Source organism: Neofelis nebulosa, chromosome X (assembly GCF_028018385.1).
Source record: "Neofelis nebulosa isolate mNeoNeb1 chromosome X, mNeoNeb1.pri, whole genome shotgun sequence".
In the NCBI taxonomy this organism is placed as follows: domain Eukaryota; kingdom Metazoa; phylum Chordata; class Mammalia; order Carnivora; family Felidae; genus Neofelis; species Neofelis nebulosa.
In genome coordinates this window covers 13,595,526-13,617,451 of record NC_080800.1, presented here as the reverse complement: position 1 = coordinate 13,617,451, position 21,926 = coordinate 13,595,526, and the positions used below count along the sequence as shown (strand labels likewise).

Below are 21,926 nucleotides of genomic sequence, written 5' to 3'. Positions count from 1 at the left end.
ACCAAAAGAATATAAAAAACTCTGTAGCAGAGTATATTCTCTCAAGTCTTGAGATTCATCAATAGCCTTGGAGGTACTTCCCAGACTTCAGTGTGTCCCCTCAATTCAGCACGGAGCCCTGGGCCTTCCCTTCCACCATATCAGGATACCAGCTGAGATTATTCACTTTTCCAGCTTTTTCCCTCTCTTTCCAGAAGTCATGTCCACTGACCCTCGATCAAGAGAAGGTGAAACTAAGAGCACCCACTCACTTTACTTCACTCCAGATTTGGAGTATCAATAAGAAATCTCAAGATTTGCCTACTTGCACACACAACTTCTAGAAGGAGGCAGGCAGAGTCAAGAGTGCGCCCAAAGCCTCGGGTTTCCCCTTAGCTGCCACTCTTTCAAAAAAAAAAAAAAAAAAAAAAAGGCATGAGCTCCTGCATCTTTGCCTATTTGGTTCCTGCTGAAAAATCTCTTCTTCGTGTTTATGACCGTGTTCATTTCCTTTAACAATAAGTGATATTAATCTAGGTTCATTCTACCAATTTTAAATCCAGTTCATCTTTTTATCTCCCACAGCACCTAAACACACTGCCTTGTGCATAGTAAGTATTCACATGGTGCATGAATAACTGAAATTGAATTTAGTAAAATAATCTCCTCTTATAATAGTTTCAGTCCATTCATGACCTTAAATTGGGTTCAAGTATTTTATCCAGCATGCCCTAATCAATTTTAAAGAGAGAAAATGTATACCTTCATGCAAAGTGAAACTGGAAAAATACTTTGGCTGAGTAATCTAGCACACACATGCAAAAGATGACAACGTACCTGTTAAGAGTAACACCTGCTTGCCCGGAAGGGAAGAGAAGGAAACAAGAGGGGAGGAGAACACTTCTGATGCATACATTAAAAGCTACCATCCTCATGAAGCAACTACAGGTTTATTCCTAAAATCTCACAGTTAACAGGTCGAACACCAGGTATCAGCAAGGCTCTGTCAAATCAAAAATTTTTTATAAGTTGGGGGGTGCCTGGCTGGCTCCGTCAGTTAAGCGTCCAACTCTTGATTTGGACTCTGGTCATGATCTCGCAGTCGTGGGATTGAGACCCACACCGGGCTCTGCGCTGGGCACGGAGCCTGCTTAAGATTTTCTCTCTCCTTCTCCCTCTGCCCCTCTCCAGCTTGTGCGTGCTCTCTCCATCTCCCCCCAAAAAATAATGTTTGCATGTGTAATCAGAAAAAAAAAATGATACCCAAATCCTGAAAACAAGATTTAAAAGTTCATAAAAGAAACTGCTATTTAATCCTAAACTCAAAAAACACATTAATAATTTCTGGTGTTTATTAATTTATTGAAAGATGTGCATTTTCTAACACTGATCTGCTGAACCTCAGGTTTCTAGTGTCTTCATCCCAAACTCTAACCTCTAAAATTCATCCTTTTATTATGCTAAGAAATTCCCAGACAGGGGCACCTGGGTGGCTCAGGTGGTTAAGTGTCTGACTTTGGCTCAGGTCACTATCTTGCAGTTCGTGAGTTCGAGACCCACTTGGGGCTCTGCGCTGATGGCTCAGAGCCTGGAGCCTGCTTCGGATTCTGTGTCTCACTCTCTCTCTCTGCCCTCCCCTGCTCACGCTCTGTGTCTCTCTCTTAAAAAGAAAAAAAGAAAAAGAAATTTCCAGACAAAATATTATTCATATATGTTACTATCTATATACTAATTTCCTTCAGATTTTTACAAAGCCCCAAATCAATGACTCAATGAAAACGTGTTCCAAATTACTAAGTGCAAATAAAGCAGATGTGGCGTTGGATAGCTGCAAGGAACAGAAAGTCAATTCTTCAGGGGAGTGAAACTTGGAATAACTTCAGCTGTGAAAAGGCCTCCCATCCCCCCAAACTAGGAATATTTTATGAAGAAAATAAAAGCATTCAAATGCCAAAGAAAAAGAAAACACTTAAAGGATGGAAAATGTTGAAAGGAGTCTACCAGTGGGACCAACACTTTTAAGTATCAATCAAGTAGAGTTAGCCATAAGCAAAGCTTCAAGGATTTCATCAGGAAGGACCATTCCTCTTCTTGGAGTCCATTAAAATGGCTATTTCTTTGTAATAGACAAGGTACTTCTTTTCCTTTCTAATCATAAAAGCACGTGTGAGTCTATGCCTATCTCCTAATCACCCAGTTACACACAGTGATGGGTTCGTAGGTCACACACACCTATGAGTATGACCAAATATTTGCCAGGAGTACTCTTCCAACAAAATAGCTGCCTCGATCCACTGACGAGGCCCCATTTCACCCTGAACACACAAGCTTATTAAATTCTCTATTCAACACAATTATCTTTCACCAATTCAAAGACAGGAATTTACACATGACTTGGAACTTTTCAACAGGGAAAATATTAATGACTGAGTTGGTTAAAAAGTAATGAGGTCAAATTCAATTCTTCCACTTTGCAGATGAGAAAATTAAGGACCAGAGAAGTAAAAGGACATCATGAAGGCTACTATGATGCAGCAATCAGTATCACATTTTGAACCCATAGGATAGGTAATGGTAAAGAGCACAAAGGTCACTGGGATAGGGGATAAACAGCTGGACAAGTGTTACTGTATATCCAGGGAACAAGCACGTCAGAAAGTTGTAAAGTAAGAAAAGTACCGCAACTTCAAGGAACTAAAAGGATGCTTCTGAATATGCAATATACCACAAACTCAGATAAATGTTAGACACGATCTAAAAATGTGTCACTGTAGCAAATATTTAGCCTCCTATGTCATGTGATTACCTCTACACAAGACTACATATGACTCCCTTGCTTTAAAAAATATTCAGGGGCACCTGGGTGGGTGAGTCGGTTGAGTGTCTGACTCAGGATTTCAGCTCGGGTCATAACGCACGGTTAGTGGGATCGCTCCCCACACTGGGCTCTGGACTAAGCGTGGAGCCTGCTTGAGATGCTCTCTCCCTCTCCTTTTGCCCCTCCCCCACTTTCACGTGCATGCACATGCTCTAAAATAAAAAATATTCAGTGGAGTACTGCCATAAGGACATACAGATCAATAAAGAAAATGCAGAGTCCACAAACAAACCCTTATATTTACAGTCAAATGATTTTAAACAAAGGAGCCAAGGCAATTCAATAGGGAGAGATTTTCAGCAAATAGTGCTGGATATCCACGTACGGACAAATGAACTTCTACCCTTACCTCATATTACATACAAAAATTAAATCAAAATGAATCAGAGATAGAAGCGCTAACACTGTAACATTTTTAGGAAGGATGAGTAGAAATGCTTCAAGACCTGGGGTGAGGCAAAGATTCCTTAGATATAGGACACCAAAAGCATAATCTAAACAGGACAAAATTGATAAATTGTACTTTACTGAAATGTACAACATTTTTGCTTCAAATATACCATTAAGAAAATGCAAAGACAAGTCACAAAATGAGAAAATGTATTTGCGAATCATGTATCTAATAAATGGCTTGTATGCAGAATATACAAAGAACTCCAGAATACAGAATTCAACAAGAAGACAAACACCCAATTTAAAAATGGATAAATGATTTTAGCAGACATTTCACCAAAGAAGATATAGGAATCATTAGTAAGCACATGGAAAGATGCTCAACATCATTAGTCATCAGGGAAAAAGAAATCAAGAAATCAAAACCACAAAATGAAATACCACTTCCCATCTACTGAGATAGCTATAATTTTAAAAAATAGTAAGGTATTGGTGAAAATGTGAAGAAACAATAACTCTCGTACACCGGCTGGTGGAAATGTAAAATGGTATGGCCACTTTAAAAAATAGTTTAGCAGTTTCTTAAATTCACCATACACCAAGTAATTCCACTTGTAGGTACTATGCCAAGAGAAATGAAAACATGTGTTCCCACAAAGACTTGCATGCAAGTGTTCATGGCAGCCTTATTCATAAAAGGTAAAAAGTATAAACTCAAATGTCCATCAAACTGAAGAATGGATAGACAAAATGTGGTATATCCATACAACGGAAAACTGTTCCACAATAAAAAAAATGAAATACTGATACATGCTACAACTTCGATGAACCTCAAAAACATCATACAAAATACAGAAAGCTAGACACAAAAGACCCCATAGTGTTATGATTTTATTTATATGAAATGTCCAGAAAAGGCAAGTCTATGGAAACTGGAGGTAGATTACTGGTTATCTGGGGCTGGGCATGGGTATTGACTGTAAACATGCATGAGGAATATTACTGGGGTGCTGAAAAGATTCTAAAACTGGAGTATAGTAACATCACAATTTGATAAATTTACTGGAAATCATGGAGCTGTACCTGTAAAACAGATGAACTTTATGGTCTGAAAATTACATCTCAATAGTTTTTTTAAAGCTAAGGGTGGGGGAAAAAAGTATAATTAATCATATGGGAGAGAGAACATAAACAAAATGGGCCACAGTTGACCACTGTTGAGACCAGGGATTCAGTACACCATTCCTTTCCTTTCTTATATATATTTAAAGTTGTTAGGATGCCTGGGTGGTTCTGTTGGTTAAGGTCAGACTCTTGCTTTCAGCTTAGGTCATGATCTGAGAAATCATGTGAAATTGGGCCCCATGTTGGATTCTGTGCTGAGAGTGCAGAGCCTGCTTGGGATTCTCTCTCTCCCTCTCTGCCCTTCACCCCCACCCCCACCACCACACGCACGCTCTCTCTCTCAAATAAATTTTAAAAAATAAAGTTGTTGATACTATATATGAGATATAAGATCTCCAAGTATTTATGAAGGCAAAACTTTTCTTTCCTGCCTAGCTAAAGAACCTCAGGAAATTGGCCCAACACTGTAAATCACATAAAAGAAAACACAGGAAAATACTATTAGTTTCTTGCATATAGTGGGCACCATATCTATTCTTCAATGTATCTCTTAACTTTAGGTGTATCATTACCTATAGAAAAATAATAAGGTGTGCTACCCAAATTAAATTAATATAGACTGCTTTCTCTGACACCAAATCTGCTACAACAAAGACCTGAACAAAGAGAATTCTGATGAAGAACAAAGCAATTACATTTCTGGATCTCAGCATCACTGCCTATAGTATGTGAGAGTTGGCCAAGATAACATTTAAGTTCTCTTTTAGCATTGACACTTTCTGATTCCAGAATTTGTTTGCCAGTTTTTTCCAGTAACTCCTTACACCATGGGGTATGTGATACAGGTTAACTAGGTCCCAGATGAAAACACAGGCAGAGTTATGCAACAAAAACGCATGAGAATTAACTAAGCGGTGAAGATCAAGTTTCATTTCTTGAAACTTTGTGACAAGGTGTGACAAGGTGTGACAAGGTGAAAAAGGCCTTATCCATTAGAGATACATATAATGTATATATGAAAGTATACAATATCTGGCACTTGATCTGGGGATGGGGATTTTCTACTTTTACATAAATTTGAAGTTTTCCTTAATACAGTTTTTAACAGAGTAACCAGTATACAGAATATATACAAAAGAATGACAAAATTACCAGTACTGACAGGGATATATCTCCAAGAAATAATGACTTGCCTAAAAGCATTGGGGAAATATGTACAGTGTGATACCAATTATTTTAATGACAAAAAACATTAAATTGATATTATGAGTGGACTAGAAAATGTCAGAGGGATAGCGGGCTTGGTGGAGATGAGGTTAAGGAACAGATCTGTCTGCACTGTACACAGAACAAAAAATGTGTCTATTACTCAAATGAGTTTTATAAGCATTTTAACGTATATTTATTTTTGAGAGACAGATGGCAGGCAGGGGAGGGGCAGAGAGCGAGGAAGACACAAAATCTGAAGCAGGCTCCAGGCTCTGAGCTGTCAGCCCAGAGCCTGATGCGGAGCTTGAACCCACAGACCACGAAATCATGACCTGAGCCGAAGCCGGACACTTAACTGACTGAGCCACACAGGCGCCTCAATAAGCATTTTAAAAATAAAGGTCATACCTTTATCCGCATCCTCCAGGTATTCTAGTCCTGTTCTTTCCCACAGTCCCTTGTTCAAGCACTCAGCCAGCCAGGGAAAGCTGTAAAACCAGAGAGTCGATAGAAAAGAGAATGCATCCTGCCTAATTGCAGCACTAGCTGCCCCCTCACCTTGGCAAGCCTTTGTAAACCCTCTACAGGCACAAATCACAGCACTATGCTAGTAGAGAAACTTTCACATAACTATTGGAAAAGAAAAAAAAACCCTATACATAGCGGAAGGAACAGGAAACAGGAAAAAGAAGGACCAAGTGACACTATAGTACAGCCAACACCTTTTACCTATCAACTACTGAGAAGTTCAAAAGGAAACCTTAATGCTGTCACTACAAATTCTTTCTTTTTAAGTTTACTTATTTGGGGGGGGGGGGGCAAGAGAAAGACAGGGAGAGAATCCCAAGCAGGCTCCATACCACCAGCACAGAGCCCAATGGAGGGCTCGAACTCATGAACCATGAGAGCTCGAACTCACGAACCATGAGATCATGACCTGAACCAAAATCAAGAGTTGGATGCTTAACCAAATGAGCCACCCAGGTGCCCCGTCACTACAAACTCTGAGTGTTACTTCTAATTTTTTTAAATGTTTTATTCATTTTTGAAAGGAGAGAGAGAGAGAGAGAGAGAGAGAGAGTGAGTCCCATGAGTGGAGGAGGGAGAGGGGCAGAGAGAGAGGAAGCAACAGAATACAAAGCAGGCTCCAGGCTCTGCGCTGTCAGCACAGAGCCTGACGCGGGACTCGAACCCATGGACCATGAGATAATGACCTGAGCCAAAGTCAGATGCTTCACTAACTGAGCCAGTCAGAGAAAAAGTACAATTGTATGCAAGCAGCCAGTTAATGATTCTTTAAATGTTTTCCAAACACTAAAAGGGATTTCCTCCATAATTTGTGGTAGCTGCAGGATTGCTTAAGCATTTAAAAGTCCAATAATGAGTATGCTGCCAAACTCATCACCTAAGTCAAGGATGTGTCCAGACAACTAAGAGACCAGTTAACAAGGTTACAAGATAGATCAATATGTAAAAACCCATTATATTTTGGGGCACGTAAGTGGCTCGGTCAGTTAAGCATCCGACTTAGGCTCAGGTCATGATCTCACGGTTTGTAAGTTCAAGCCCCACACTGAGCTCCACAGTGGGCTTCACGCTGACAGTATGGAGTCTGCTTGGGATTCTCGCTCTCTCCTGTTCTCTCCCTGCCCCTTCACCACCTGCACATGCTCTCTCTCTCAAAATAAATAAACTTAAAAAAATTATATTTCTATACACCAGCAATAAAGACTGAAAAAATGAAATTAAGAAAACAATTCCCTTTAAACTAACATCAAAATAAACAAAATACTTAACAATAAATTTTTTAAGTGTGAAACTTATATGTGAAAACTACAAAATACTGTTGAAAGAAATTAAAGACTTACATAAATGGAAATATATCCTGTGCTCATGAACTGTAAGACTTAATACTGTTAAGATGGAAAACATCATGTTGTAGACCATAAATGTGTACAATTTTTGTCAATTACTCTCATTATAAAGTTGGGGGAGGGGCGCCTGGGTGGCGCAGTCGGTTAAGCGTCCGACTTCAGCCAGGTCACGATCTCGCGGTCCGTGAGTTCGAGCCCCGCGTCGGGCTCTGGGCTGATGGCTCGGAGCCTGGAGCCTGCTTCCGAGTCTGTGTCTCCCTCTCTCTCTGCCCCTCCCCCGTTCATGCTCTGTCTCTCTCTGTCCCAAAAATAAATAAAAAACGTTGAAAAAAAAATTTTAAAAAAAAAAATAAAGTTGGGGGAAAATATTGTTGAGACAGCAATACTAACCAAACTGATCTACAGAGTCAATGCAATCCTTACCAGATGCCCAGCTGCCTTTAATATAAATTGACAACCTGATCATAAATTTCATATGGAAATGCAAGGAACCCAGAATAACCAAAACAATCTTGAAAAAGAATAAAGTGGGCAGATTCACATGTCCCAATTGCAAAACTTACTACAATTCCACAACAATCAAGACAGTATGGTGCTAGCTTAATGGAATAGAATTGAGAATCCAGAAATAAACCTTTATGGTCATGATCAGTTGATTTTTCAACAAGGGTGCCAGGAAAATTAAACAGGTAATTAATAGTTTTCTCAACAAATGGTACTGGAACAACTGGGTAGCCACATGCAAAAAAACAAAAAACAAAAAACAAAATTTGAACCCCTGCCTCACACCACATACAAAAAATCAACTCAAAATTGATCAGAGACCTAAATGTAAAAGTGAAAAATATCAAACTCTTAGAAGAAAAGAGTATTTGTGACCTTGAATTAAGCAATGATTTCTAAGATATGATACCAAAAGCACAAATGACAAAAGAAAAAATAAACTGGACTTCATCAAAATTAAAAGTTTCTGCACTTCAAAGGATACCATCAAAAGGTTGAAAGGACAACCCACAAACTGAGAAAATATTTGTAAATCATATATCTGAAAAGGGACTTGTATCCAGAATATATAAAGAACACTTACAAACTCAACAATAAGAAGACAAACAGCCCAATTTAAAAATGCGCAAAGATTTTGAAGAGACGTTTCCCTAAAAATGGCGCAAATATGGCCAATAAGCACATGAAAAGATGTTCATCATTAGTCGTTAGAAAAATGCAAATAAAGGGGTGCCTGGCTGGCTCAGTCGGTAGAGCATCTGACTCTTGATCTTGTGATCATGGGTTCAAGCCCCATGTTGGGTATAGAGATTACTTTAAAATAATAATAGTAAAAAAAAATGGAAATCAAAACCATGATAAGATAAAACTTCATGATGGCTAAAATAAAAACGACAGGCAATAACAAGAGCTTCAAGAATAAACTGCGGTCCTCACAGATTGCTAGTGAGATGGTAAACTGGTGCAACTACTTCGGTAGTTCCTTGAGATGTCCAACTTACAGTTACCGTACAACCCAGAAAGTTCACTCCCATGGATATCCATGAACTGATAAATGAATAAAATGTGCCATATTCATAGAATATAATATTATTCATCCATAAAAGGAATGAAGTTCTCCTACATGCTACAACATGCATGAACCTCGCAACCATTATATTAAATGAAAGAAGCCAGTTACAAAAGACCATATATTGCGTGATGCCACTAATATGGAATGTCCAGAACAGGCAAATTCATACAAACGGAAAGTATGTTAGAGGATGCCAAAAGCTGGGGAAAGAGGAAAGGGGAATGAAAAGGGGCTCCTAGTGAGCATGGGGTTTCTTTTTAGAGTGAGGAAAATGTTCTAAAACTGGATAATGCTGGTGGTTGCACAACAGTGTAAATCTACTACAAGCCACTGAATTGTATACTTTAAAAAGGGAGAATCTTAGGGGTGCCTGGGTGGCTCAGTCGGTTAAGCACTGAACTTTGGCTCAGGTCATGGTCTCACTGTTTGTGAATTTGAGCCCTGCGTCAGGCTCTGTGCTGACAGCCCAGAGCCTGTAGCCTGCTTTGGATTCTGTGTCTTCCTCTTTCTCTGCCCCTCCCCTGCTCATGCGCTGTCTCTGCCTCTCTCTCAAAATAAAAAATATTTTAAAAAACTTTTTTAAAAAGGCGAATTTTATAGTGTGTGGATTTTTTTTTTCAACGTTTTTTTTAAATTTATTTTTGGGACAGAGAGAGACAGAGCATGAACGGGGGAGGGGCAGAGAGAGAGGGAGACACAGAATCGGAAACAGGCTCCAGGCTCCGAGCCATCAGCCCAGAGCCCGACGCGGGGCTCGAACTCACGGACCGCGAGATCGTGACCTGGCTGAAGTCGGACGCTTAACCGACTGCGCCACCCAGGCGCCCCATATAGTGTGTGGATTTTATCTCAATAAAGCTTTGATTAAAAAAAATTGTCCAGACTGCCAAACTGAACCATTAAGCTGGATGTGTACTGCAGACCCAAAAGTTTGGGGGTGGGGCAGGAATCCCATACTCCTACTAGATTTTAAAAGAGAACCAAGTAGCACTCACATGAATGATACAATAAGGAAATCTATAAGGTCAAAGCCGTCTGTGTGAGCAAATTCATCCTTTGGAGAACGTGAACGGTTAAGTTGGTAAGACATATTGTATCTCTTCTTCCCAAGATGTTTACCTATTTCTCAAGTTGCAGAAAAATGTATTTGTTTGTAGGAAACCCCAGACAGACTCTTCTCAGATTGCCAACTAAAAAATACACCCCCATTCCAAGGTAAGAGAGAGCCGTTATCACACTTTGCCCATCCGTAGATCTCACAATGGAGGCTAGAGGAAGTCCTCTAAAACTATTCCTCACTATTGGAAAGGCACTCAAAAGGAATCTGAAGAACCTATCAGAACCTTAAAGAATGTCCTAAAATGCTTCTGTTATTTCAGGTGCATTCTAGGAAGTGGCAACAGATTAGTCATAAAAATACCCTGGATAGAGAATAGTAGGCAAGTTTGAGACAGGTAAACTCAGCCAGGAAGGACATTTCTGGTGCTCTCAGGTACCATCTGGTCACTGTGACTACGGAGTGAAAAGTAAAATTTTTAAAATATCGGGGTGCCTAGGTGGCTCAGTTAGTTGAGCGTCCAACTTCAGCTCAGATCATGATCTTACGGTTCAGTTCATGAGTTTAAGCCCTGCATCGGGGCTTGCTGCTGTCAGTGCAGAGCCTGCTTTGGATCTTCTATCCCCCTCTCTCTCTGTGCCTCCTCCACTCATAATGCTCTCTCAAAAATAAATAAAACATTAAAAATAATAATATCTATATATGAGGCAAAATTTAAAAGATACAAGTGCAGAGGGGCACGTAGGTGGCTCAGTCAGTTAAGCATCCAACTCTTGATCTTGGCTCAGGTCACGATCTCACAGTTCTTGAGTTCAAGCCCCACATCAGGCTCTGTGCTGATATCGTGAAGCCTGGCTGGGATTCTTTCTCTCCTTCCTTCTGCCCCTCCCCCACTTCTTCTTGCTTGCTCTCTCTCTCTCTCTCTCACTTAAACACCAAGATACAAGTGGGTATTCAATGAAAAGCGAGTTTCTCTCTCACTTCTGTTCCCAGTCATCCCATTCTCTTCCCCAGAGGCAACCACTGTTACCACTTTTCTAAGTATCCTTCCGGAAACTGTCTATACATTTAAAAAGAACATACATATTCTGCACTGTGCCTTCTTCACTGAGATAGGTCTCCACTTAGTACACATACCTTATTCTTTTTAACTGCTTCGTAAGTATTCATAATATGGATGTACTATAACTTCCTAGCCCTGGAATGGATTTTTATTATCAGGATGTCTAAAGCAGAGATAAAACATTAGCAACCCATGGGTAGTATCTACCCATGGATGTGTTTTGTTCAGCCATCACAATGGTTTGAACACGTGGATCTCGATGTATTTGACCGTACGGGATGTAGTGGAAAGAGCTGTCCACCAACATCCACTCTCCTCTTTTATAGTAAGAGGGATGTCAGCGGGAAATGGCTACCCTACCAGGAGTTACACCGCCCAGCTGCCTGCAGCCAGCTATCTCCACAGGACTAGCTTTCCCCGGTTAAAAGTTGAGTGGAAGTGATGAAGGTTTCTGGTCTGCAGCTTTAAAGGGATAGCTGTGTTTCCTACACACAGTCCCTGCCCCTCCTGCCAGGCTGACGCCCAATGACTGGAAGAGGGCTCTCCGTGGCCTGAAGGGGGTTCACCAGCACCGCCCTCTGGTTGCAAGCTTTAGGCATGGCTTTGGAGCAGGTCACTGTTGAGAGTGGAAGGAGGGTAGTGGAACAAAAGATACCCCTGTTATGAAAAATATTTGCTTTATGAAAACAACTGTTTCGATGAGCAACAGGAGGTTAGGTTCTAAAAAGTACCACCTTCGCAGTGTGGTTTTTCTTAGAGGAATTTCAGTAATAAAATGTTTTGTGGCTATAAGCATAGAACTATAAAATCTAAACATCACTGAACAAGTCCCAGGTTTGACTACATCTAGGTTTTGAACACTTGCATCACCACAGAGACTTTCTTACACGTTTTTATTTTCTCTCAGGCACAGCAGCTGTTCAAGCCTTGAGAGGATGGCTCCGCAACCTGGATCAGCCATTACAAAGGTGATCTGATCTCTCTTTTACACACGGCATTCGTGTCATACCAGTGCCTGCCTATGAAAGCATACACCTTTAGGGCTAATACCAGCACCTACCTATCTAGAGCCCTGGGAGAACCTAGACTCCTGTGAATATAAGTCGAGACTGTTTTACAGGTATCAAAGTAAAGCCAACTGTCCCTGACTGCCAAGTGGCCTTGTTCATTTTTATAGATGTACATTCTATACCAGCCTTTTGCGGGGCACCTGGCTGGCTCAGTCGGTAGAGCATGCGACTCGATCTCCAGGTTGTGAGTGTGAACCTGATGTTGGGTGTAGAGATTACTTTAAAAGAATAAAATATTCAAATCAGCCCTTTGTTATCCTTCCCCATATCATGTTACCTATCTGCATAAATGTGAAGGCATTAATGCCACCCTCTTCTAAGCTCTTCCCTTAAATCCCACCCAAATCCGACACCGAGTCTGTGGGCTCTCCTCCCTTTGGTAGCTACAGTCTTTTATTCTATATCCTTCTCCTCCCTTTATATAAACATCAGCCCTCCTATGTAACAACCACCTCATCACTTTCTTCACTTCCCTCTTTCATTCCTGCTTCTTGGCATCATCTCTCCATCCTGTTTCTTCTCCACACAGTCAGTCCACCGTAGGCCACTCTGACTCAGCAATCTAGCCTCACTTCCCCTGTTTTTCACAATCCTGTGTTTCTACCACAGCAGGCAACTGGGGCTCGGTCCCTCTGTGAGCCCACCAAGGAACTATCCCACGGGAGATCAAGGGAGTCAGGGGACTTTATCCTCAGACTCCCTTTCCTCAATGATCTTCTGTGCAAATGAGTGCGTATGGATCAAACATGCTGCTCTTAGGATCATGTTTATCATCTCACCAAAACCCTACAACTCTGCAGACAGTTGGCCCTATTTTACAGATTAAAAATCTGAAATGCAGAAAGATTAAGCCACTTGCTGAAAATTAAACAGTGAATAAGCAGCTGAGCTGGACTCCAAATCCAGCCTCGTCTCTTCCATTCTATGATGCAATGTCGGAAGAGCCACAGCACATCCATTCCCCAGCACGGTCGGCACTCGTGGGCTTGCACAGCCAGAGAGATGCTTGCACGCTTCCAGCCTCTCCTCCCAAGGAAAACATATTAAGATAGCTGCCCAGATTGTTTTAATCTTCTTGCATGCATAGGAAAACCTTCTAGGTCATAATCCACCAGCCATGTGAAATTTTTATAGCATCATCATCCGTGGCTACTCCCACCTCAAATACCAGTTACTATGAAATTATGCCAGAATTTGGATCAAAGTATGGGGGAAAATGCAAGGCAAATTTTTATCTGATGAACTCATGGCAGAGAATCAAATTTCATAGAGAGTTCCAGACTCTAGTATATTAAAAAACAATCTGTAACTTTACTGTGAGGAGACTACTTTATTAGAACAACTAAAACATGCTGAGCTTTGCTGGGACACAGGGGTCATGCTAATGTGTGAGCCAAAGACAGTCTTTTCTTGCTTTAGTAGAAAATATAATAATCTGCAAATCACTAGCATCTGAGGCTGGCTTGATTTAAAATGCACACAGATATAGAAAAAGTTCCAGGAAATCACTGAATTTATAGCTTGCCTACATTAGTCAGCGGAACGGCCCTTGCTGCTCCCAAAATAACACTTGGGAAGGCGCTGCATCCTAGCACCTTCACTAAAGCCAAGGCATGGTTCTCATCTGCTGCTCTGTAAGTTCCCTAGGAGGACTTCTCCCCCTTCCCAGGGAGCCAGGCAAGCAGACAGGGCCCTCCAACCTCCCTCACCACCCTCCCAGCTGTACAGTGGCTGCCTCAAGGAAGTCCCAGCCCCAGAAGGCCCCCAGCAGGCTACCTAGAGGAGCCCTGGTCTTAATCCCCTCCACCAACCAGCTAACCATCAGTCAGATTTAGAAAGCAGAGCCCCTTTAGCATTAAACCCTCCAGGACACAGGATCTTCACCACACGGGTAAGACACAGGAGAAGATTCTGGCCGGGTGTTGATCACCAAGATCTTTCACAAAAGAACCGCGTAAGCGTTGGGGAAATAACAGACAGTAATCCCATATATAAATTACCATAATGCAGCAGAGAACAAGACCCCAGCCATGCACACTCAGTGGGCTATGTGGGGTTAAAGTATTTTAATCCTCTTGGTACAGAATTTCTTAATTCCTGGTCCATAGCAAGTGTGGGCAAGGCTCCAGACACATGGGAGATCTATCTGCCTAGAACTGCTTTCCCTCCCAGGAATACCATAGCAACACGAAGACCTTCCCAGGATGGGAAATGGCCAGGTCTGCTCGTCCCATGAACTCACAAAGGCCTCTGTGGCAGACACACATCCACGGACTTCCACAGGAAAAGGAAAGACTGGGGTGCAGAGGGGCACTTCACCTGGCACACTGGGCTGGAAGACTTTATTCAGATCCAAGGAGGAGGCTCTGGAGTGGGTTTTCTGTGGCCGCGGTGGCGGGGTGGGAGGGTCCTCGCCCCTTTTCATGGCCTCTTCTATGGAGGTGCTAGAGTAAGATCTGCAGCAAAATAAGGAGAGGTCGGAAGGGAGACAGCAAAGCTTTAGTCTCTGAAGTAGGGTTGGAATGGAAACACCCACTACAAAGGACTGACCAGTTCCCATCTCGAAGCAACAATGAATTCTACTGTCCCTTGGGTGCCAGTATCTGCAGTAACTGCCCACACCCAACCCGTGAATCAGAAACTTTTTTCACCTCTTTGTTCATATTATATCTTAGACCTAAATTTACCCAAAGGAAAAGCTAAATTCAAACCAGTTTCTACCGGTACTGTTAATAAGAATAACATGTAAACCTTCTCCTTAGGTACTTCCATATTGTAACAGAAGGGCTTCATGGGTTAACAAACAGACTGCAGAAGTTACCTCCTGTTTACATGCAAACGTGATGACAGGCACATATGGAAGTGGGACAGATAACCTGAGAGTAAGTATCCGATGCTCAGGGGAATATGCCACAAGTGAAATTCAGGAAAGGAAAACACACATCAGTCAGATGGAGGGGTCGAGGCTGTCTCACCATGACAAAGACCAGTTTGGGGGTAAAATTTTCAAAGCAAAAGCATCCTCTTAACCTTCTCCCTCCCTCGGTAACAAGTCAGTAGCTAACTAACTAGGCAACTTCTGAGACTGTAACTCCAATAATGACATTTAAAGAAATAGGAAATAAATAACTTGCCAAAGGTTGCATAGCTAGAAAGTTACATAGGTTCGATTCAAACTCCAATCTCTTTCTAAATTCCATTTTTAAAATATTCTGATACTGCCTATGAGCCAGGAAAGAAATCTCTTGGTAGCAGCGGCTAAACTACTTAGAGACGTAATTATTTTCTAAATTAATTCAACTCAGTCTATTGCTTAGAAATAGCTTTGTGGATGAGTTCCCAATATGATTTTCTAAAAAGCGGATGTGTATATCCGTTCTGCTCAGCTTCTCGGCTAAGTTCATGTCAAAGAAGAAAATGACCTTTGAGTCAGAGATAGGTTCTAGGGACAAATTAACCTCAGGAAACTGCTATCAGTACTTAGCTATTAGAGAGGCATTTATAAAATCAGAATCTATCTATTACTATTAAGCAATTTCAATTCTTGGTAAAGCTGGTTTGGGCATAGCAAGATTTTACCTTCCTGAATCATTCCCTCAAGGGTTTCCTTGTGGTGGCTGAAGAGTTCTGTTTGTCAAGCAAGGTTGCAATCTTTAATAAAACCACCATAATGGCATGTGACGTGCTCTGGGGTGGTCCCTGTAAAATAAGTGGCATGACGGGCAAGGCAAAGGCATGTAGGAACCAGCACGAAGAACACTCTAGTACTTTCAACCAGAGTCAGAGGAAATCGATAAGAAAGAACATTTTCAAATGGGAACTCTTGATTTGAAAAGGAAATGGGAGACTCCTGCTAGAAATTAAAAGAACTTTCAAGCATTTGACTTCGGCTCAGGTCATGATCTCACAGTTCTTGAGTTCAAGCCCCGCATCAGGCTCTGTGCAGACAGCTTAGAGCCTGGAGCCTGCTTCGGTTTTTGTGTCTCCCTCTCTCTCTGCCCCACCCCTGCTCATACTCTGTGTCTCTCAAAAAATGAATAAATGGTAAAAAAATAAAAAGATTTAGGGGCGCCTGGATGGCTCAGTCGATTGGGCGACTGACTTCACTCAGGTCATTATCTCACAGATTGTGAGTTCGAGCCCCATGTTGGGCTCTGTGCTAACAGCTCAGAGCCTGGAGTCTGCATCAGATTCTGTGTCTCCCTCTCTCTCTGCCTCTCTCCCGCTCACGTTCTGTCTTTCTCTTTCAAAAATAAACATTAAAAAAAATTAAAGAAAAAAAAAAGAACTTTCTACGCCAGACAGAGCTTTAGTGACATTTTTCAGTCAAGAAAGAAAAAATAATATGTGTGCGTGTGTACACTAACACATATATATAGTTAGGCACACCATCCCGTCCCACATACCTCATTCCATTTTATTCCCATATGTAACCTGTATACTTGTATTTCCATATGGAAAGTTAACTGAGTATCAAATAAGTGATACTGGAAAACTAGGACTACAACCAATTTCAATTAAATGTGCAGGGAATCAACACAATAATGAATATAAGTAATGTCAGAATGGGGATTTTCCCTCTTCCCCTCACATTTCTACAAAGTTTTATTATTCTAAAAAAGGAAAATAAAAATAATTTGACTCTCTCGGTCTCAGTAAAGACCCAGTGGGTTGTAGTGAAAATAAAAAGGTCCAAATTAGACCAGGAGACCAATCCTTAAAAGAACATATAAAATTTGGCCATAGAGGGGTGCCTGGGTGGCTCAGTCAGTTGAGCATCCGACTTCAGCTCAGGTCATGATCTCACAGTTGGTGGGTTCAATCTCAGTGTCGGGCTCTGTGCTGACAGCTCAGAGCCTGGAGCCTGCTTTGGATTCTGTGTCTCCCTCTCTCTCTGCCCTCCCCCACTCACTCTGTCTCTCTCTCTCTCTCTCTCTCTCTCTCAAAAATAAACATTAAAAAATAAAATGAAATAAAAAATAAAATAAAATTTGGCAGAGATATTAATAATAGAATATGTGACTATGAAGTTTTGTACTTTCACTCGCTTTGAGAAAAAGAGGAAGTCAACAGAAGAAAAATGTGAGGCTCAAATTATAGTTAATATAGCACACCTAAGCAGCTTCCTGCAAGTCAAAGGTTTTTCCTACTATGAGGTCAGATAAATGTTACTATTCCTACATCCTAAAGTCAGTACAGACTAATTTGCAAAAGAGCCATTCATCCTTAAAACAACAACAACAACAACAACAACAAAGGATGAGTAAATGTGGCAGCCACAGAGAAAAATGGTGACTGTATCTTTTCTTCTGGCCAAAAAGAATTCCTGTATCTATTGTTTCAAAAAACATGACTATAGGTATCTGTACCTTCTATAAACAAGAAAACAAATCCCCAATATAGAAAATCCAGATATACAAGTTAGACTAAGGGATAACTCTCAGATTTACACAAAGACGAGATTTCCTTAAATGTCGGTATTTCAAGCATATAAAGTATTATCAGATTTAATTTCACTTTTTTCAGGGACGTGTCTAAGTAGCCAAAGGAAGAAAAAAGTCACTAAGAGCCAAAGCAAACATTGGAAGCCACAAACGTACTGTCCTATCTTCCACTGTATTCCTACCACTGAAAAGTGCTCCCAATACCATCTCCCTTCTCTGATGTTCTATTCATGTTCATGTATTTCTCCTCCATCTGCCATTCTGATGTCCAATGCCAACCGCAACTCTGCCTTCCTGGCTCTCCCTCTTCTACCAATCTAAAAACTGTGACTCCAAAAAGAGGCTCTAAGATAGGATAAAACAGACCATAAGCACCGCTTACCCGAAGCTTCAAGCCTCATTTTAAAATGACTGTGAGTATTTGTTTTTCCTACTCTAGATTTTATCCCTCAGGTGTCTGTTTGGTGTTGACCTTGTCACGACAGTAAATTTCAGGGTTAGTCACCTCTTAACCACTTTTCCTTCTCTGCAAAGCCACTGCCCTCTATTCCTTATCATCCTGCAACAAGGGGGCCACGTCACACAAGCCACTTCTTGTCAGTCGACCAGCCAGCAGCAGCCACCACATTCTACCACTAAGAGACACAGAAATTAAGAGTCTCCCAGCAGCACTGCAAGCTCCGATCAGGCCCCTCATGACAAAGGAACTCACCCATTGTCTAAGCTGCAAATCTAAAGGAAAAGGAGATCATGGGTTGGGCTTTGGGTTGTGGGACTTTATTTCTAGTCAAAGAAAGGGTGCGAAGGGAATTAAAGCAGAAATTAAACGAACACTACCTGGATCTTGGTCTTGCTTTGAGGCTGTTGGAATCCTTAGAAGTGGCTGAAACAAAGACCGGTTGTTGTTTACTTGGCTTTCATTTCTGCAGTTGAACAGGTTTATAAGCAATACCTGGGCTACTAGAGAACATATATCTCAACAGGTAAATATGAGGTGCAGGCATCCCTGTGGAGAACTTAACCGCCTCCACATCTTCATTATTTTCTCATTTCATTTCTAAAGCTAAAGGCACAGTTCAAAGGAAAGAAAATCCAACATTTTTCTTCCTTCTGTCAGAGCACTAAGGAGCTATTCTCAAATCTACGCTGATGAATAAATTCCAACCTAAAAAGACAACCCTCTCATGGGGTTATCTACTTATACGAGGGGTTCTGATGTGTGGTTTCCTTGGTCTATCATGATAGCCTAGTAACTGATTTTGAACCAGGCTCCCCTGAAGGCTAGGAAGAACTCTATCAGGTTACATATTTTAAGAATTTCTTAAGAGACACTGCCAGAGTAGCATGACCACAAGAAATCAAAGCTCCCACAAGCTAAGTTGAAACGAGCAACACAGCTTTTCCTACAAGAAAATATTCTTGTGTCCTATGTCCCTGTGACCAAATCACACAGACAATAGTACGGAATGAAATCATTAAGATATTTTACCAACCATATGAGACTTTTCCTTATCAAATTTAAATCATTAACAACTTGCTCACTATCAACACCCATGGACCCTAACTTTCCCATCACAAGTTGTTGGGAATAATTAGAAACATTTACAAAAACATTGCTCCTTTTTTATATTTTCAGTACCCTATGGAAGACAACTTTAGAAACCACCAGTTATGCTAAGGTTTTGCAAACACTGCAAATCTTTCATCATAAAATCTCATAAAAATTCATAGAAAAAGTGCTACTAACTAGGAACAAGGAGAATATCGTTTGTATATTGTTTGCAGAAATTCTTCCAGAGAGAAAATGTCTCAATGCATCATCCCACCTTTTTTTACATTGCTCTAAAGATAAAAACCCTCCTTGGTATGAAGGAGCCTAGATTTATGATGGTCGTTAAAATCTATGAGTTAGATAAGGAGGAGAGAAAGAGGAGTTAAAAATGCTAACAAGGCACAAAGCAAAGAAGCAATATGTATTCCCTTAGATATGGTCAGCTGTAGAAAAGACACATTTCTCTCAAAACAAGCATTGTGGCTTGTTGTAGCGAGAACACAGGCATGTTTCAACTTCAACCCATCGAAATGCTCTCGGAGCTCTGGAAAGCACTGGACGCCTGAGGAGTCTGAGCCCTGTCTTGCCCATTATCACGCACCCCCACCCACATGTACATGGAAAACTACCTCTTCCCACCCCACAAACTCCAGGCAGCAGAGGAAAGCGGCCTAAGGGGAGCTGCTCCTGCAGCCAAGCAGGCCGCCTTGGGGCTGAGTGGACAGTGCGACCAGACTCACCACAAATCTGGGGGCCGTCCTCTGGGCAGGCTGCCCACAGCTGGCTCTGACCCCTCTTCTCCCTCAGGCTACACTACTTTCCAGAAATAGTGTGGGCCCGGGGACACCTGGGCAGCTCAGTCGCTTAAGCATCTGACTCCTGACTTAACCCTAGGTCATGATCAAGCCCTGCTGTCAGTGCAGAGCCTGCTCGGGATTCTCTCTCTCCCCCTCTCTCTCTTCTCCTCGTCTGCTCTCTCTCTCAAAAATAAATAAACATTAAAAAAAAGAGAAATATGTGGGTTGGGAAAGTCTTAGTCATTTTAAAATAAAAGTCTGGTTCCCCAAACCAGACTGTAGTGACCGTTAAATTCCTTTGTCAAGTGCCATTATCTCTTTCTCCTAGGTAAGAATGGGTGTGGAAGGGTGAACCCTGCTGGTGAGAGATAGACACACAGACAGATGGGGTGAGGGGTATGGATAAGCAGTGGGGACGAGGACAGGAGTCCTAAGGCCTACGTGTTCCTCCTGGACACAATACCACCTGTTGCGTCTCTGAACCTCAGTTTCCTCACCTACAGAATGAAGAAAATAAAAATGCAGCCCCTTTCTCCTGGGGAGAGAGAAGGCAAAGGTACTTGGAAAACAATCTATTTTTGAACTGTAAAATATTACTGTTGTAGAGTGCTAATTTTTCAAGCTGAGAAATCTGGATTCTAAATGTAGTTCCCTCTAGGACAGCAAAGGAGGTGCAGGTGGGAACAGGTAATGAAAGGAGAAAATTGCTCTACCCCATAAGGCCATGGGGTGAGAGCTAGTAAACGGGGAAGCTGCTGGAATCACTAACAGCTGTCTGAAGACTACAGTGTGGGGACAAACAGGCCTAATCCACTCAGCATAGCCTAGAAACATCAAGAAAAAGATCACCATTGTGCAGCTTGCTCTGAGGAATGAGGCTGCAGTATGTTAGCTAAGAAATCTACTTTCAGCAATGAAAAGGATAAGGGCATATTAAAAAACCACGTGACAAGGAATACCCCCCCCCCCCCCCCGCTTCCCTGACAGCAGTCCTACCACAACATCCTCCTCCTCACCATTACTATTATCATTATTATCAACACTACCAGCCACTGTGGAAGAACAGGGCAGGGAGAGACTTCTCCTGCCACCTGCAACAATATACCACAGGCAGGGCTTGGTGAGTCCCCACAGGTTTCAGATCACAAAAAGCTGGAGAACACTATTCCGGTTCAGTCGTCCATCAGCTTCCAAGCTCCTGAAAGTCAGGCTGAGCATTTGGGGCATATGAGCATCTGCAAAAATGGCAAGGTCGTGTTGTACTGGAATCCAGGCCAAAGCCAGCAGGTAGGTCATAGCTTCTCATTTAGCTAGGAAGAGGGAAGAGGGAAGAAGGACAACTTCCCAGAACATTGCAGGCATGTCATCGTTCCAGAAGACTGAAAGAGGATAAAAAGGCAAGCCTAAAGTTTAATTCTCTAAAAAGCAGCAACTCAACTGAGGTGAACTGCCCGTGTGGCATGGACAACCACCACCTTGAAATTCTACAGCGTCTCGCACTGGAAATTCAAACATTCCCCAGGAAAGGGGGTATTAAATACGTTTCAGATGAGGGATCCCCTCATATCCACTCCAGATAGGGCAGCAGTGGGAAAAATGAATCAGAAACCACATAGCGTGTTCCTAGGCAGAATGTGAAACAAATTCAGATGTACTTCACGCACTGTCGCACACCCTGATAGGATTTGTCTGGTGACTCCGTGCCCCATTCAATAAAGAAATCTTAAAAATGACATCTACAGTTCAGGCTCCAGAGAACACATGATGCTCATGGAAAAAATAGGAAGTTATGAGCCTCAAAGACTGTTGGAAAAGCACCAATTTAACTCTCCAAAATCAAATAGCTTTTATTAATACTGTCAACACGAAGTTTACAAAACCTGAGGTACATCCACTCTGGCTCCAGAAA

The 21,926-nt window shown here is 41.6% G+C and overlaps 1 protein-coding gene and 1 non-coding gene across 8 annotated transcripts in view; one reads left to right on the top strand and one right to left on the bottom strand.

The window, feature by feature from the left end:
* Positions 1-21,926, bottom strand: part of REPS2 (RALBP1 associated Eps domain containing 2) — a 237,098-nt gene that overhangs the window by 90,208 nt on the left and 124,964 nt on the right. For 6 of the 7 annotated variants that reach the window (XR_009257199.1, XM_058713840.1, XM_058713841.1 and 3 more), the window contains exons 12-13: positions 18,506-18,551; positions 14,544-14,680 (exon numbers count right to left, since the gene is read on the bottom strand). The exons of the other annotated variant lie outside the window; for it this stretch is intronic. Coding sequence is in view for 5 of the 6 variants with exons in the window: in XM_058713840.1 (XP_058569823.1) it covers positions 14,544-14,680; positions 18,506-18,551 (183 nt within the window). In the remaining variant the exon portion in view is untranslated. The remainder of the gene's footprint in view (positions 1-14,543; positions 14,681-18,505; positions 18,552-21,926) is intronic. 7 annotated transcript variants of the gene reach the window in all.
* On the top strand, positions 8,694-8,766 carry TRNAK-CUU (transfer RNA lysine (anticodon CUU)). Its single transcript has one exon. It is a non-coding gene; the product is annotated as a tRNA-Lys (tRNA).